Source organism: Ruditapes philippinarum, unplaced genomic scaffold (assembly GCF_026571515.1).
Source record: "Ruditapes philippinarum isolate M1 unplaced genomic scaffold, ASM2657151v2 ctg356_1_1_1_1, whole genome shotgun sequence".
Lineage (NCBI taxonomy): Eukaryota > Metazoa > Mollusca > Bivalvia > Venerida > Veneridae > Ruditapes > Ruditapes philippinarum.
Window position 1 is genome coordinate 66423 of NW_026852059.1, and position 19281 is coordinate 85703.

Genomic DNA, 19281 nt, shown 5'->3' on the forward strand with positions numbered 1-19281 from the left:
AATACTTCATTTCTGTTCCTTTTAACATGATATATGAATATGCTTTCTACGGGTCTATTTAGGCTGAATTGTGGTAAAGATTGAGAGTCTATTGGCTACCAGCAGTACAGGTCTAATCTCGAAAGTAAACCCGCACACCTGGTTAAATAATAAAGTACAACGAAAGGTATACAATTTCTTCTCTATCGCATGTCAAAACTTTTATGTAATCAATGAACGAATAAGAGTCTTAAACGAACGCAATCGGTAGTATTACTATATTTGTTATTTACTACTTAAGACCAATTTACAAAAGCGCGCGAAAACAGTATTAGTGAGCTATACCTAATAAAACTATCCTTAGCATTGCATTTGAATATAAGTCCCCGTAGCGCAGTGGATAGCGCGCTGGACTTCTAATCCAGAGGTCGCGGGTTCGAATCCCGCCGGGGATGATATTTTTTTCTTTTTTCTTTTAAATATTTTTTTTATATCCACCTTTTTTACGGCTGTTTAATTAATACTTGATTCGCATTCAATTCATATTGTTCAATTTTCATCACTATTGTTATTTTTCCTCTGTCACTAAAACAGATACAAAGTAGCGTTATTCATGCACCACTAACGTTTCGCTAAAGCTATCGGATGACCATTATGGCCAGGCTTCAATAATACACTAATATAATTAGAAGCTCATATTTCAAAAAATAAAGCCGAGGGTGGTAAATGTAAACCTTTTCAAGACTGTAGAAATACAAAACCGACATTTATTTGGCCTGTGGTTATCTGTTAACACAAAATGTTTGAAAATTTTGAAGGCGGGTGTTCGACCAGACACGAACTCGAATCTAATATGGCATTCTGAAATACGAATCCGGTGTGGTGTAAGACTTGTGTTTGGTACAAGCCGCTGTGTGGTACAGGGTCGGTAAGACCGGTCTTAAAGGGTTTTTTTTTCACAGGTAGGGGAAGGGCGTCTTCCCTTGAAGTGAATATGTTTACAATGGGCACATATTGCATAATTATTTCAAATATTGATATAAACAGTAGAAATGTATCATTTGGATATTCTTATAAAATTTTGCTTGGAAAATGTCGATACAGTTTGAAGTGATGTATACTGAACATTTATATGATAAATAATATTATTTTGTTCAAGAACATTTTATTATCTGATGTATAAATATATAAAATATCCCACCATGCATGTATCTCACACTTGCCAGCAACTTCCATTTATAATCCTTCTGTGGTTTGTTGTTATGTTTAATTTTAAATACTTTCAGAGTAATAATTTTTATTGTATTACAGGCCTTCTGTTTATGACAGATCAATTCACTTTACATAATTATGAGAAAAATTGAACGATATTTTTCAAAGAGGGCCGGAAAAAAAAGGCTTGTTGTAAATTGAAATTTAGGGGAAAACTGCATGATTTTAAATAATTTCCCGAAAGTAAGCAACCCTTATACGGCCGTAGTTCATGATACTACTTCGTTAACCACAATCGCAAACTTTTCGGCCCTTTCCGTCAGCTATCGCCGAAGACCTTCCGATTAACGTTACCGTAGTCAATCGCAACTACTCGGCCCTTTCCGTCAGTCTACGGATAAGTTATTATAGATAATAGCCGAGGCAGTTCCGAATGGGAACAAGTCTAATCAATACGTTTCCTGCTATAGAAGGAGAAAAATCGCTGTCGGACTTGGTGTCAAACATCGGCATCGTTTGTTGCACCTGTACTGCAATAGTCATATAATAGTATGGCTATTTTTTCTCTCACTTAGGTGTACTTCCGTGCATTATTTTTAACGAGCTGGCTCAGGAATAGAAACACCCCGAGTGGTGAGACGAACCTTGATAACTATTATATATAGCCAGCAAGCTAAGACAATAAGTTATTACCCTGACAAGTCGGTTATCATGCATACATTTCTTTCTTTCTTTCTTTTTCCTTGTCCAAGAATGGGTATAATCATATACACGTTGATACGCCCCTGTGTTGTGTTACTATTGTATAGAAAAGGCCGAGTGAGATGAAAGAAAACTTGTTCAAATAATATACTAGACGCCATTGATCAATATCGAATATGATACTTGTTATTAACTTTTATCTTCTTTTTGGAGTAAAAACTGTCTTTTCACGATCGCCGTCTTTGATAACGACTAGGTTAATGCATAAAAAAATGATAAATACTCTTTATTTACGATAGCTTGTAATTTCACAGTGTATTTAATTCATGTTCTGTGCAAGTTTGAATGTCAAAGGATGTCAGTTTATTTTTCAGTAAGTTTTAGTATTTTGTTTGAGAGACGTTTGGGAAGTCAAGGCGTGCAATAAAATGGGACACAACAATACCTCGTTTATCATTCTAGACCTGCATTTTTCAACATTTTCAAACATTTATTATCCTTTCATGTTGCAGGAAAATGCGTCCCGTTGTGTCACTGAAGGTCACTTAATTAAAATAGGAAAATGCGGTTTCATGTGTTTCCTTAAGCTGGGCAAATAGCAAAATGTCAAAAATTAATTTATTTATTGACCTGGCGGGTATTGCCGAGGATTTACGATTGGAGTCGGCAATGTTCGTTATTCAGAATTATATCGCATCTTCTCCGCCCTTTCCGTCAAACATCGGATAAAATTATTAAGAATAATAGTCAGGATTTTTCTATGGATGGGGCAATTAACCGACCAATCGCATCTTCTCGGTCATTTCCGTCAATGTTCGGAGAATAATTGATAACTGAATGCTCACCGATTACCGAAATTACCCGACGTTTGTCGAAAATAACCGAGAAGTTGCGATTGACTAATCTGTGAAAAGGAAACATTTTTCTTTTTATTCAAGCAACTTTTGTTATCAGATTAGTAAACACAGTATCAAGTAAGCCAATTTTGATAACTTGGCCAACTTTGACACCGTATCAAATCTTCAAACGGCTCGCATTCCATGGGACAAAAAAACATTCCACTGCGATAAACATTATCTAAATCTATGTGGAGAAAGAAAACAGAACACGGTGTTTTAAAAACCTACTACGTGGAATTTTGAAATGGTTAATAAAGTTATAACTCTTAATAATTGAATATATTGATGATGACTGAATAAATTGTTATTAAATTGAAAATTCTTTCGGGTTTTATGCTTTAACAAAAAATATCTAAGCCTACAACCTAAATAAATGGTCGTCGGGTCCCTCAAAAGTGATAAATGGTTTAGCCCAGTTTAAAAAACGGACAAGTCCATTTAAGATATATAGTTCGCTTGATGCCACTGAGATTTACCTCAAAACTGATACATGGTTTTGTCCAGCTGGAAAGACGGACAACTTGGAGATATATTACATGCCCTATTACGGAAGGACTGTGATTATTACAGCTCCAAAAACCATAACGACAGAGATATAGGCCAGAATGTTTGAACATAATTCACATCAACAATTCAAACAACGATTTCTTTTTCAATCAAGTTTCACTGTTGTAAAGACTAAGTCGGACTAAGCACGCGCAAAACACGTGCTCACAATTTTTTACATTCAAAAACTTTAGTCTCTTAAAAATGTTCTTCCAATTTCTTTCTGACTTGCCCCTGAATCCGTGTAATATGTAACGTATGAATGTAACTCCGTCAAGATTGATGGATGGTGTTAATTAAAGGAATCAATGGCTTACGTCATCGAATAAAAACATGACAATATTAGAATATCCAATACACTATCAGAAAATTGATCCATATTTATCAGACGGATAGATTTCCGATCCATATTGTGTGAAATCACACTATCGATTTTATAGCACACTTTAAATAACGGACTATAGTTTCTGTTTGTAGAATGACTAAGTGAAATATGGGCCTAGACAGAGGCGCTGTGACGCTGTCAGATTTCAAGCGCTTTAACGAATCCGATATTCAAATATTTCACTCCGCTCCTGTTTAAACCAAGATCAAAGTTAACAGTGTTTACTCTCTTACAATATGAAATCCAAACAGTAATTTTTAAGCAAACATTTATAAAATGATTACTATGTCTTTGATCAAAATACACGAAACTGTCCGGGTTGATTTTAAAAATCTCCTTTATTGCTACAAGATGGATTAAGGATGTGGCCCGTTTACTTTTTTCTAACAAAATATGTTTACTTGGTCTAATGAAGATCAGCCCTAGGTCAAGGCTTCCAATGAACAAAGTTTTTGTTATCATATACATATGTATTTAAAGCCTACCCAATGACAGTGTTGAACCAGCGATGATATTTGACATGATCGGTTGAAAGTATTTTTTTCCGAAATTTTTGTACCATTTGATGTAGGTCTAGACCAATAACTTGTGTGCAAATTTTCAGATCAATTCAATTCAATATTTATTTGGCATAAACATATACAATTCGTTCACTTCCTTTTTCCAGATTAAGTATTATAATTGTTAAATACGATCCAAAATTGAAAAGCGTTACAACGCTTAATTAAGGATTTGAGTAATAATATTACTCAAATCCATAATTACTCAAATCGAGCTTAACAGCACAAAAGTACGATTTTTATATATCTATTTTCCCAGTATATTATCTTTTGCATATCTTTCTGTTTCAAAGGTTAAGAGTTAAGGCTTAGAAATGACTCTATGAATAGAATCTTAATACTATTCAGACACCATCATTTATTTACATGTAATAAATTTATGAAGTTTCATTATTATATTGTGCAGGTACAACTTCACCGTACAAGTTTTATCAAGAAAACCCACATTCATATGGCTAATTTTGATACCAAAGTCTTATTTCTTAGACTGAAAATTGTAGATTACAATTATGCCAAGAAGATGGCATGTACACTTTATAAGAATGAACAACATAAATTTACACGTTTTGTTATATTAATTTGGGTTTACGTCACCAACGCGACGTTCCTTTTTTCACTGTTGGAGCAAGACCTCAGGTGCCCTTTCGGAAACGAACGGGCACCTAGATATATACATGTACAAAATAGGGACTGTCACTATGGGGGCACAAACAACAAAAACATTTTTAAGTTTCACATCTCTTTGCAATGTAATTTGTACAAAATGAACAAATAATCTTATGGGTTTTTTTATGCAATGGCATAAACAACAAAAACTTTGACAAGAACAATTTGAATGAAATAAAAACAAGTGCTTAAGAATGAACAACTTAAAGAAATTTCCATATGAATCTTTTCATCGCATATTACTAATACAAAATGTCATTCATTCAGGGCAAAAACTCGCCTGTAAATTGTATAAAACTGTAAAAACAAAACTAAAAAACAAACAAAAATTTTCATTTGCCCCTCTCACTCTCTTCACATTCACTCACTCTCTCCAAGAGTTTCAAAACTTGCCAACATAAAATCTGTTTCACATAAAATGAGGTAAAAAAAAACTGGTTGCTATGACAACAAAACATCAGATAAAGCAAAAAGATAGGGTGTTGTTATTTTTTTGTTACTGCTTTTACAGTGCACAGTGGAGAGGTTTGAAGTACCTTTCAGTAGACACGCTGATACTGATGAACATTATGCATAACAGATTTACAAAATATTTTCAATTTCAAGTCTTCTAAGAGGATAATAAAATTTGAAGATAAATTGCACAAAAACAAGACTTTTAAGCACACTTTATTCTGTTGTAGATAAGACTAGATTGTAGCAGTTCTTAAACAAGTTCTCAGACTTTTACAGCCTTTGGTATAATGAGAGAAATTCTGAATTTCAGTGGAGTAACAAAATCCAAATTTTTTTTTATTTAAAATACACTCTAAGTAATGGTGGATCTACTGTTAATTTACCGTAGAGTTCAATCTGGAATAGTGTTTACTTCAAAGTTTATCAGAAGTTTGACCCCCCCCCCCCCTTTAAACTTTATCATCTAAATTTTCTTACAAATGCCATGATGCAGACAAATTCCAAAATTTACTTATTTATTACAATGTAAGTGATGATAGATCTACTACTTATTTACTGTAGAGTTCAATCTGTTCAAGTTCATCAGAAGTCTGGATCTACCCACACCTGACCCCACCCCCCTTAAGCCCTATCATCTAAAAATTTCTTACAAATGCCATATTCAGCAAAAATTGCAGAAAAAAAGGCTGAGTCATAATACCAGCAGACATGGCGTAACACAAAGGCTTAAATTAAATTTTCTTATTAATTCTAGCAAAATAATAATCACTATAGTCTACAGTAATGTATAAATTAAACAAATAAAATGTACATGTATACAAAAAAACATAGGGAGTGTTACCAGACACTTTATATAAGAATTAAATTCATATCAAAAGTGATTTGCTTATTATTATTGTTGTTGTTGTGTGAAATATCATCTATGTAAATCATAATGTACAGAAAAGCTTATTTATATCAATGGGTTTTATTTATAATTTTTGAAAAAGGGCTTTGACTTCTTGAGTTGGGTCAAATACACAATTTATCTCCACCAATTGTTCATAAAAGAAGTCAATTAAGAAGTAACAAGTGCTTCAAGTGACAAGTGCTCCAAATCTTCACAAATTGTAAGCTGATATCAATTATTTCTTGTTTAATACCAGTCCGGAAATAAATTTAACCAATTATAACACCCATTAAGATACTCAAGTCTTTATATCACTTACAGTGACTATTGTATGACCCTACAGACTCTTTAAAGAAGACTTAAAGATCATCCGGTATAACTGAACAGTTCAGTTACTTATTATTCTTATATAATATTCAAACACATGGTCATTTCAGGGCGTAACATAAAACTTCGATAAAATGCACATTAAAAGTTCAATGGCACCACAGATAATTACATGTATTCCTTTCATTTTCTTTCTTTCAATTTGTGACATTTATCAAAAATATGTTTATGATGCAATCATTGCTTAAAACTATGATTAAAATCACATAATATAAATCTATATATATATATAAATATATACAATAATTTCAGACGGAAAAAAAAATCAAGTTTTTTGTAGCGCATTTCTATAAAAAAAAAGAATTACATTAAATAACCTATAAAATTTTATACAAAAAAAAGCTTTTTACTATATACATATATAAGAGTATATTTATCATACTGTTTATAACTTATGTAAACACATAAAATATTTGTTCATATCTGATTTTATAAAACCTTTCTTATCTGATTGCCACACTCCCACTTGAATTACAAATTTATGTGTATAAAACTATTGCAATATCAAGGCAGGTGATACTTGAAATAACAGAAAAACAACTACAAAATTGTTCATAATTTTGTCTGCTCTTTTTACTTAATATCCCATTTTGCAATAGTAAGAGATATTTACATAGTTATCAAATGACAATTTTTTTTCTAATAATGTAAGTCTACGGTTAATTAAAACTGTAAATAATACTTAAGCACCATTTTCAAAACATTGAAAAATTTACATTATTCTGAGATTATGGCCTAAGAATGGTCTATAAATGGAATAAGAAGCTGCTGCAAAAAATAAAATTATAAGCCCTCCTACGACCCCCCCCCCCCCCACACACGGGACTTTTTATTTATCGCAGAATATCCAGCTAATGTCCAATTAACCAAACTGTCTTATGTATTGATTCACAAAACATTAATTATAAAGATTCTGTTAAAAGTTATTCCTCAACTGTTTGAAACTAATCTGCTAAATACATGTACCAGTATTCATCCCCTTTTTGCTTCAAGTTTGACATAATTTATATTTCATGTGGGAGTCAACAATGTTTGACACACGTGCACATGTATGAAGGTTTTTTTTCCAATTCCACTTTATTACATAATATTTGTATATTTTAAGAATACTGATTCGTTTCACTTTTTCATTTTAAACACCCTTTATACTTGGCTGGTTGGGTTTAACATCGTACATTAGGTTGGTGCGACGTTTACCCCAACCAGCCAAGTATAAACACCCTTTAAAGTCAGTCAGTCAACAACTTAGAGCCTGGTCAGACTGTACGAATGTGCAGGCTGGCCTGGCTCTACACTGGTGACAATAACTTCTGTCACTTTGGGTTTCTGCACTATAGCGCAGGTTAGTATAAAAGTCATGATTTTCAAATCATTCCAATTTTTCATTATACAGTTTAACCATGCAGGCAAACCTGGCACATTTGTAAATTATTTCAATTCTAATTTCTTTCAATTTAAAAATCATGCATATATCAGCTATACAACCATGGGAATATAAAATCTTAATGGAAATAGTACACATTTCAAAATTCATGTGAATTCAGCTTTACATACATGTTCTTATGAACTCATTTCTTCTGCTCTTACATATATGTCCATTTGAAAACTGCTACTACACAGTCACTAGCAATTATAATACTATATAACTAAACATTCACATTTCATAGACAAAACAAGCTCACAAACAAGTCTTATAAATACATACTTTCCATTCATCCATGAAAAAAAAGTATTATTGCTAAAAAAAAAACCAACACTTTTAACACAGTTCAATATACATTAAAAAAAACATGTACAGGTATAATCTTCATAAATCAATCAGTTCAAAGGCAGACTACCCTATATCTGTCCGTCTGCTTAACACAAGTAATAAAATATGGAGAGATAAAGATCTTGTTTTCAATGAACAGTAACTAACATGTACACTAAACAATTACTCTGTAATCTGTTATATCACAACTCAATAAGAAGTATTTCAATTTAATGCAAGTTTGCAGATAAAATGTATTATTTTTCCTGTAATCATAATGCAAGAATGATGTCATCTTTAAAACCTATGTAAAGGACAATTGTATCTAGATAATTAACTCCCATTATTTGACAAAATATTTAAATTGTTGATTCAAAATTTTCAGCTTTAAAGCATGTATGCCTCCAGATTCATGCTGATTTTCATGAACATTTTTAAAATGATTTAAAAAGTAAAACATTGTGAAGTGAACAAAAAAATAATTTACACATTGCAAACAATTCTTACAATCTGTGTAGGAAATAAACTTTTACAATTTAACATTCAATTCACTTTATCTTTTAAAGATTTCCAAATATAAATTAATGTAAAAAAAATCAACTTTATTATACAAAAAGAAACTTTTATTTTTGTTTCACACAAGTTGAATGTCAACAAACCATAAATCTACATTATACAACTATTCTTTACACAGTCTTTCAGTATATATGTTAAAATTGTAAAAAAAAAATTGGTTTCACAATTTCTAATTGGACTTTAGGTCCTCACAAATTAATTTAAAGAAATCAAAAACAGTTATAAAATATTAAATATATTATCAAAGGGTATCATTTTAAAATCTTAAAAATACAAATCCTGCTTCAAGCTGACTTTATGTACAACAAATTTATCAGAAAAAAAATTATCGTTGCATCTTTATCGCACATTTGTCACCGACACAAGAACTGGATACCATAATGCACCAAATCTTATGTATTAGAAAAACATTAATAAGTACAGAATAGGCGAAACTGTGAATAACAAATTTGTCATTCGTGATAAATACAGAATATAAGTTTCAAAAGGAAAAGGGTTTAAGAAAATACCTATTTTTTCTCTCTCAAGTTATGGCACTATTAATTAACAATTCATACGATTATCAACTTCAACTCTGTATTCAAATACAGTCGTTAACATACCTTATGAAAAAGATCTCATAAATTTGATACGGATATTGTCATCTGTAAATAATGGGCCTATAATTTGATAATGACTGTATTGATAATTCGATACATCGCCCCTTTGATACAAAAAACAGATAAATGTATAGACGAAACAAGAGAAATAGAAAAATCTGTATCAATTTTCTATAAAAACGGGTTTTTAATTGATGATACTGCAGTTTCGAAATACTTTACTGGAGCCACCATGACTTTGACTTAAGGCTATTTATATTTTTCTTCCGCCATTAAATTCATACAACCGAATAAGTGAACCTTACATTGACGAAATTTTACAGCGACGTCAACCACATGCCTACGGTTAAAAAAATTTGTAATGGTTATTATGATAATGAAGTTTTATAACAGATTCTATTAGCATAATGCAACAACCTCATAGTGATAGTGTATGTTATAATTTATTCTTTAAGCCACGTCTTAATAGATTTTTAACCAAGCTTTTCTTTAGTGTAAAAACAAAATGTCGAAATTTTTTTTAATCAGACATTTCAATTAATTAACAACCAAAATATATTCAAGACATTTCACATTTAGCCTTTGAGGTAAACTGAGCAAAAAGAATAGAAATTCCACTAAAAAAAACCCCAAAATATTCCGTTTCCTTATACATAATAGTAGGACATTTAAAAGATTTTCTCAAATAAATCATTGTGTTTTTAAAATGATCACTGTTTACTGCAAGCTGTGGGGGATTAGGGGTAATTCTGAGGGAAAGGGGTGGTGTGTGGGGTTTATTCTGAGGGAAAGGGGGTTTGGGTGAGGGATTCAATTTGCACAGAATTATTCAGCAATTTAAAATAATTTGAACAAAAAGAATAAAATTTATAAAGTTGTCATAAAATATTACTGCATCATTCAATTACAAACACTACAAATAGTTTACACTGAGAGAGAAAATAATTACATTCCAACATTATACCAACCCAAACCCCAAGTACAGATCTATTGGAAATAATCATTCTCCGCAATGCGCAGTTTGGATACCGAATGAAGATTGTTTTGCCTATAACATGTTGTAAGCACTGTTGCTGGCTTCTCAAGAGGTAAAAACAATATGTTTTATTTATTTTCCACTCCTTGCAGTCTGGATGACTTTTGCTTATGATTCATGTTATATTCCAAAACCAATCCTCGGGCAGATTTTGTGAAGCTTCCTAGCTCAGCCATTAATTGTTTTTGCCTATAATGCGTTCTTGAATATGGAGTGTTATTGCAAAAATAATGTTTTTTTTTTATTCTTTAGTAAACCCCATGCGTTTTTTAAGTTCATAAAAGATGTAAAAGGACCCAATAAAGAAAAAAATATGGCCTCGTGCTTTTTTAAGTATTTTTGTAGTTCTGTTAATCAGTTATAATAAGATGTTTTAAAAGCAAAATATTGATTATCCCTTGTTTCCAGCAACATTAAAGTCTGGAAAGCTTTATATGTATGTGGCCTGCAGATCAGAATAAATTCTAAAATACCGGTATAAAAAAGAAATATGTTAAACATTTCCTTATCAGCAAAAGGTAGGTATGCCCAAAATAATGCTTCACGATTAAACCCAATCTTCAAATATCAGCAAATGCTGCATTATATTTTGTTTGGAACAGTCTTAATATTCTATTCATTCTTATTGACACAAAGTATAGTAGAAAAACTGACTTCACACTTTCAATTAAGTTAATTAATAAACCATTATAGTCAGAAAAGAATGTTACCAAGGCTCACACTTACAACTATTATTTCTAATGGCAGCAGATGCCACACTTTACCAATCATGTGTATATCACATTACAATCTATGGCAGTAGGCTTTTATATCCATTATATTCATCAATGAAAGCATACAAAAATCTGTACATGGGAACAAAAGGGGGTCCGACTCCCAACATTTCATATGTGAATTATAATTTGCCCCAGCCTGTTTACAAAAACTCATTCAACATTCTCTATATTAAACTTCAGATAGATTCAATAAACTGGAAAAATATATGTGTATATCCTATATGGTTGTCGAAAAATTCCTGTCCACATTAAAAATTCAATAGTAAAATGTCCAATAGTAAGTTGTTAGTCTCCCAAAATAACTCTTCTTTATGATCCACCCCAATAATTGAATAAAGACCCGAACATGATTCCAACATGGCGGAAGAAAGCACTGTTCTACCGTATGAATTGGCAGGATATATTAAAATGTTAGTCTCTTTAATGTGTATCAAAGATGTTGTAATGTTGGAAAACATTTCTTATTCAGTAATTAAAGCCAAGATATGCAATAATCAAAATTACACCACATAATTTTTTTAACATAGAAACTAGCCATACACATGTGTATGTTCTATTAGTAAATAAAATTATCAGCATTATTTTTAGAAAGATTTCGTCATGCATGGTTATACCATATATTCATAAAATAAAAAATTCTTACAAATTAACATGTACTTTGAATCAGTAAGTTAAAACCAAAATTTTTTTTTGAGTTGTAGCAAAAAATATCAATTTAAGAATAAAACATTCAGAAAAATCTGACATTTATAACTGTTTTAGCTTTTATCAAAATTGGTTTCAAAAATGTTGAATAAATTAACTCATTTTGTTTAGAGCACATCCTGTACTAGTTAACCTGTTATGTCTGCCATACGGCAGTAAAACAAAGATTATAAATTGTGCACTATTAACTGAATATTTATCTAATTTGGAAATTACCCAAAACACTGATAACATGTAGATTACAACTTAACATATATATGTAGAATTTATCAACATCACATGATTTTTTGGTTTGACACTTTTTTGTGACACCTTTGAACCATCCTTACTTCGTACACATAACAATGACGTTCTAAAATAATGAAATTTGAATGTTGACATAAAAGGTCTACCGAAATACTGATAAGAAATATCTGACATATATCAAATAACAATCTAATTTTACTGCTTCAGTGCTTTGTTATTGCTGATAAGGTTAAATGCCAGTGTTAAGTTTATACAGACATTCTACGGAAGAATTTGCACCCTTTGAAGAACGATTTCTTATACCTTACAACCTTGATTATAATTCAGTATATATAGTACATATATAATTAAAACAAGTCTAATACCACAGTGCAAATTCATTATATTACCGTATTTCAAGACCTTCAATATTTTCCATGAAGTATATACATGTATATCGTAATGAAAGTCCTATGAACACAAGTACAAATATTTTAATGTAAATTCTAAAATGTTGTGTTATAATATATAGTTAAGTATATACACTGGCCTTGTCTTCAACCTTTAATACACTTTCTTGTCTTTCCATCTTTCTCATTTACATTATTCGTCTCTCCCACAATTCTGCACAATTAATTGATACAGATTGTTTTAGTGATCCTTTTTCTTCAGTTGGAGCACTATTCTATGATCCTAATAGACTTACTAAGCAGATCTTTTGACTGACTATATATGTAGCAAGATACTGGATGCTTTACCAATTTGATTTTGTTCTTTGATGTGGACAGCATCTATTTATCATATAATTAAACACTATATATCGCACAAAACCACTTATTTTTGTGGCTCAACTTTATTTAAATTTTGTATTAAACACACTTTTCACACCTTTCACACGACTGCTTCATGGTTTTTAAGTGATCCAGGCTTAAAGATTGTGGCATAAAACCTTTGCCATGACTGCAAGGTCTTGCCAGTCCAGATCCAAACCCCGGAAGTAATTCCGACAATTACTGACATCAAATATTTTATCATAAAGACATTAAAGTCTGGCTTCAGTTGAGTGCTCTCCATCATCTGGCACAAGTATTGGTTACCCATCCAGACTTTACAGTGAGAATACCACCACGTACTCATCCAGGACATTCTGGAGGATTGTTCATAGAAGTAACACGCAATTACAATCGTGGCTGGCACAGTGTACAGTACAGAGAATATTCCTATACGTACCATCAATTTCTCAAGTTTATCAGTTCTTGTACCATCCGATTTCATTATAGTACGTATTTTGAACAAGGACACAAATCCTGCTAAAAGGAAAGATGTCCCAATGATTAAGTACACAACCAAGGGAGCTAATACAAATCCCCTAAGAGCATCTACGTCAGATATTCCTGTGAAACACACACCACTCAGAACATCACCATCTACTTGGCCCATGGCGAGAATGGCTATAGTCTTTATTGCAGGCACAGCCCAGGCTGCCAGATGGAAGTATTGGGAATTAGCTTCAATAGGCTCGTGACCCCATTTCATGCCTGCAGCTAAAAACCAGGTCAAGGTTAAGATCACCCACCAGATCGAGGAGGCCATGCTGAAGAAGTACAAAAGCATGAACAGAATGGTGCACCATTCCTTCTTGGTGCCCTGTGTTACTAATGGCACAGTTTCTTTCATTGTGGAACCATCTTTGGTTTTAAACACACTGCAGGCGTAGTCATCACGCAAGAAAAATCCTATAACGTATGCCAGGGCCACCATAAAGTAACAACCTGACAGGAAAATGATTGGTCTTTCGGGGTAACGAAACCGTGTCATATCTATCAAAAATGTCAACACTGTGAACATGGTCGAAGCAAGACACACGAAAGACCATATTCCAATCCAAAGTCGTGAAAATTCACGCTTATCCTCGCTAAAGAACATATCTTCACACGGAGCTCCACAATCTTCAACCAAAACTTCACCAATACGAAGTTTATAATCGTAACCTTCCAAAACCCTCTGATTTTCTGGGCATTCAAGCAGTTCGTTTCTGTAGTTAGGATTAATTGTAATACGCTCATCGTAACCACCTTGCCCTCCTCCGCCACTATTTCCACCTCCATTAGTTGGCTTCTTGGTCGTTTGTTGACCAGGCCGATAAGTTGTTGGGGGCTGTGGTTGATGGTCTGTTTTGTTTTCCCCGACACATAATCCCTCAGTTGGAAACTGATCACAATTAAGACTGGCTGGCCATTCAAAGCCGAATTTGTTCATCAATGTCTCACAACCAGTTCTTGCTTGTATGCACAAACTCCTGCATGGTGGAATAGCTTTGGGCAGGACTGTGCACACTGGCACATACATCGTACAAAGAAAGAACTTCAACTGTTTGCTACACTGTACCTTCACTAAGGGAAAGAACTGGTGAACCTGAAATTCAATTTAAGAAAAGCATTAATTAAGCTTGATATAAATTCATGATTTTTAAAATATTTTAGCTTAAATGATACCGATGTTGTTATTGAATGATTAAAAATATTCAGTGAAATCATAATTGATTGAGCTTAACCATTCAGTGATATTTTTTACTTGTATTAAATTTATCAGTGTGGGTCTTAGGACTCACTGTACTATAGATATAAATGTATGTCATGAGTCCGCAAAATTTAATACACAAGTCTAAGTTTCCATGACTGAATGATGATTGTTTTAATGATATGAAAGGTACATGCATGTACATAAGCAAGGAAAATGGAATCAAAATTAATTAGATTTCTATATCAATTACAATGCTACACTTGCAGAAGGTTGTATGGGTTTTACCTAGTGAACATTTGCATTCTGACATGACAAATAAAGCTTGTAAATGACAAATTAGGTCGTAATTATCTTTTTGTCCTATTTTTTTCGTATGATATCCAAATTATCAACTTGTTGTTCCATCATATTAGCACTCATAAATATTGTTAATTTGTAAATATTACTTATGTAAATGATGCACTTGCCAGTAGATATATTCACAAGGAAAATTGAATTAGCTAATTCTATAAATAACATTCTCATATGATTTGCCTTAGTATTGTTTAAAAAATTCTGGCTGTACTGGATTATTATCATATTTCTCTGAATATGATTCATCTGAAAGTATGTAATGTTTTGGAAAATTTCCTAACGATTTGTCATCAGGCTGGTCATACATAATATTACTAGAGAATATATTCCATTTAATTTGATATTCCAAACAAGCGCAACAAAAATAAATTGTTTACATATTGTCATTTGGTAGTGCTCAGTCCCCTATAAACAGTAAAACAACATAAAATATCAGCAAAATCTGTCATTAGATTGATATAACTTGAACACAATTAAGTATAAATTTATTACCACATTCTTGACAGACAGGACTCCATACTAAGAAAAAGCATGTGCCTAAAAAACAAACATTATTTGAAATTTTGAATCGAATTATAAAATTATCGCCACTGAAATTAAAGTAATGATAGAAAATGATGCCACGGTTCAGAACTGTTCACTATTTAGGGGAGAAGATGTGTAAGTGACTGGATAGCTCAGTCGATAGAGCCAAGGTACAGTAATGTATCTTGAGGGTCCCTGGTTCCAGTCCCTGTCGGGCTGCAGATTTTCTCATCCTGTGCCATTTGGCACCCAACAGGGGACTGTGTATGTATGTAGCTCATAGTTTAATTCAAATTGCTCTGTGTACTTAAAAAAAAAAACAGGGGAGTCTGTCAACAGTATATATAGAGCCCACAGGTCGAACACACATGCAAACAACTGGATTTTACATACATTTTAATGGTTTTATGCTCCACGAGTCGAACTCAGTCCTATGAGCCTGTATTTAAAGAAATATTCTACATGTAGACGATATTTTTAGAAGGTAATTCCTACCGGAAGTATTCTCCGGCTTCCGTTTCACATACATTGACATAGAGCGGAACAGGGAACCAAGCACGTGTTGCGGGAGAACACTTCCGATTTAGGAATTACCTTATACATGTAGAATTTTTCTTGTAATACGGGCACATAGGACTTAGTGCCACTCGTGGAGGATAAAACCATTTAAAAGTATGTAAAATCCAGTTGTTTGCATGTTTGTTCGACCCGTTTTATCTCTTTGTTGATGTATTTCAAGAGTAAATACCAGGTTATAATGTACATGTCATGACGGTCTCATCTTTCGGACCTGGGTGATTTCTTACTTTCGGGCTTTATAACATTAACTAGCGGTTAATTGGGAATCTGTAAATAGTAAATTGTAATAGAAAAATATATTGTGCATTGATTCCATGCAAAAATCCGACGATATTACCGCCCGGTGAAAAATTTTAACACAGATAACGGCGTACCATAAATTTTCGTACCTGAATGTTGCATACCTTGTCTATAATAATATAACAGTGAAATTTTTTTTTTTTTTTTTTTTTTTAATATATTGATATTTTATTGTATAAATAACAAGGTCAAACACATTTTAGGTCAAATCAATGCCACTAGCACCTGTGATAGAGCCATGCAACAGCATACATGTGAACTTTTTTCGATGATCAAGTGGGAGATGTTTCTTAGATTTAACAATTTGAAATAAACAAAGAAGGAAGTTCTGACATCAAAAGTAGGGAGATTTCTTTTATTTGAGAAAATACCCCTTATTTTCAGAAAAATCTTTGAAATATGGCTGCAGAAAGTGGGAGTCTCTGCTAATAGTGGGAGAGTTCACATGTATGTGCAACAGTATTCAGACTCGGAGGGTCCCGGATTCGAATCGCAGTCAGGCTGCACATTATTCTCACAGTCACCCTGTGACAGATAGAATTATGAATATGCATTGCCGTTCAGATCAGGATATCTGTACAGGTAAGGTACTGACCACGAGTGGCAATTCAACAAGTCTGGGGACTGCCCAAGGGATGAATACCCCTAGAAAATATGACAGATACAGTAGATCTATTAAAAGTTTAAAACTATTCATTTCCACAAAATAACAAAATTTAAGCAATAGAATTTCATCAGTTCATTCCAAATCTTGACAAATCATTTATTGCACTGTCAAAATGAAAACCAATCTGGGCCACAGTATTAGTAATACCACTTGAACTTGGTGTCATGCAAAATTCCCTAAAAATATGCAGAAATGGACACCACTAAAATAGACATGGACATGATTTTAACATAAAATTTGTTGAAATAATCACCTCCATGCCTGCGTCCTCTTGCTTCGTGTGAGTAAGAAGATTTGGCATAATCGTTTCATTGTACTGGATATCCTTGCACAAAGGTATCTGTATAGGTTCACACTTTCCGTGAGGTCCGAGATAATCGTTATTCAAAACTTTGGTACTGTACTCGGCACAATCACCAGTGAAAAACAACACGGCCGCAACCAAAAATCCAAAGAATTTTACACTCGCCATTTTTACAATATTCTATGATAAAATCAACCTTGTTTACTTTACTGTCATTTCTACGGGAAGACTTTCAACGATTTCCAACGAAATATAACTCTAAAACCTCTCACAAATTTTGAAAACAGACTTAAATTATAAGTAATCCATTTTCACAAATAATGAACATGGCCGTCTTTGTTCTATCTATTCAAACAGAGACAGTTTTTCGATCCCCTTGAGTAACATTCTCTCTATTAAAATAAGCATTTCATACTTTGGGGAGAGAGAAACGGTTATCTAGTAAAATGATTGCTTAATTCTGATTGGTTAATGGTGTTGAATTAACATAGAGGCTGTTACAAGTACCTCCTGCGATGTTACAGGGCACCTGGCATCCTAAATTTAATAGTATTTAATTGTGTTTCTATAGAAACACACGTGCTATAATTTGTTACATCGATAAATAGTAAGTATCAAACAAATTCTTGGTTGAATATATATTCAAAGTGACGTTCACAGCCCAGAATATCAAATATTTAGTTCAATTTCGATAATTTCGTTAGATCAGATTTAATTTTAAAACATAAAATAAATGTATTTATCAAAATGTTTAGTATTACCTAGCTTCTACTCCAATGTTATTTATTTATTTATTTAGTCACGAATATCTAGTAAAACAGAGGAATCCATGAATTATAACAAAGCGGACTGGACTAGTTTCTATCATTTTATAAATAAATGTGATTTAAGACATTTGACACTGAAACAACTAAACCAGTTCTACATGATTAACCAAATTATTACATGATTCTTGAATCTTTTTACTTTTCTTGGTTTGGCTCATCTGGGGGCATGCAGCTTTAAAAATATGAACCCCATGGTGGCACATCCTTTAAAATGTACGTTTTTGTTTGTTTTTGTTCTTTTAAGACACAAAACATTGAATTTAGCATTATTTTAGAGTAATATTTTGGGGAATTGTTGATCCCATCATAATGGATAACAATTTAAAATAATTATTAAATAACAACTGTAGACGCTTTACGTGACATTTCATCAAGTTAGATGGTTTTGTTGTCCAAAGTACCATATAAGATTACCGGTTTAACAAAGTTCGGTAATGCCACGTATTTAGAATAGTGCATATAACTTAACAAACAAAACAAAAAATACAAATCAATTAGCTCCCGATCCACCCACAATCAAAGGGAAGGTAATGCGCACAAATCATTGATTTGTCTTTTATGAGTTCTCTCCCTTAGATCGTGTAAGCTATATACTAAATCTGTCTCTCTTTCTAAATGGCGCTGAGTAGTTATGTTTGTCTATTGGTATTTTGTTATGGGTGATTGAACTGGTTGATGGATGATTGATTTTGTATGAAAGTAATTTTCAGCTGATTCTGTTCTGGGGGATGGCTTTAAATAGAATTTCAATGTAAACTTGTAAAGTCTGTACACATATATAATTTAGTCATAAAATTCTAGTAATAGAAGTCACTTTCATATTTATATCTCTATATGTATTATTTTCTTACAAG

The 19281-nt window shown here is 32.5% G+C and overlaps 1 protein-coding gene and 1 non-coding gene across 2 annotated transcripts; one reads left to right on the forward strand and one right to left on the reverse strand.

The window, feature by feature from the left end:
- Positions 1-361: 361 nt before the first annotated feature.
- Trnar-ucu (transfer RNA arginine (anticodon UCU)) lies at positions 362-434 on the forward strand. The gene has a single exon. It is a non-coding gene; the product is annotated as a tRNA-Arg (tRNA).
- A 6112-nt stretch (positions 435-6546) lies between these two features.
- LOC132748164 (frizzled-2-like) lies at positions 6547-17980 on the reverse strand. Its single transcript, XM_060737717.1, has 2 exons — positions 17550-17980; positions 6547-14763 (listed from the first exon to the last, which is right to left on the reverse strand). Exons 1-2 carry the CDS (start codon positions 17766-17768, stop codon positions 13240-13242), a joined length of 1743 nt encoding a protein of 580 aa, XP_060593700.1. The 5' UTR covers positions 17769-17980; the 3' UTR covers positions 6547-13239.
- Positions 17981-19281: the final 1301 nt, after the last annotated feature.

What these genes read in the sequence shown, in the direction of transcription:
- LOC132748164 (XM_060737717.1), bottom strand. Translation starts at nt 17,768, where the DNA reads ATGGCGAGTGTAAAATTCTTTGGATTTTTGGTTGCGGCCGTGTTGTTT. An exon ending in AAGAGGACGCAGGCATGGAG is followed by an intron (nt 14,764 to 17,549) that starts GTGATTATTTCA and finishes ATTGAATTTCAG; the next exon opens with GTTCACCAGTTCTTTCCCTT.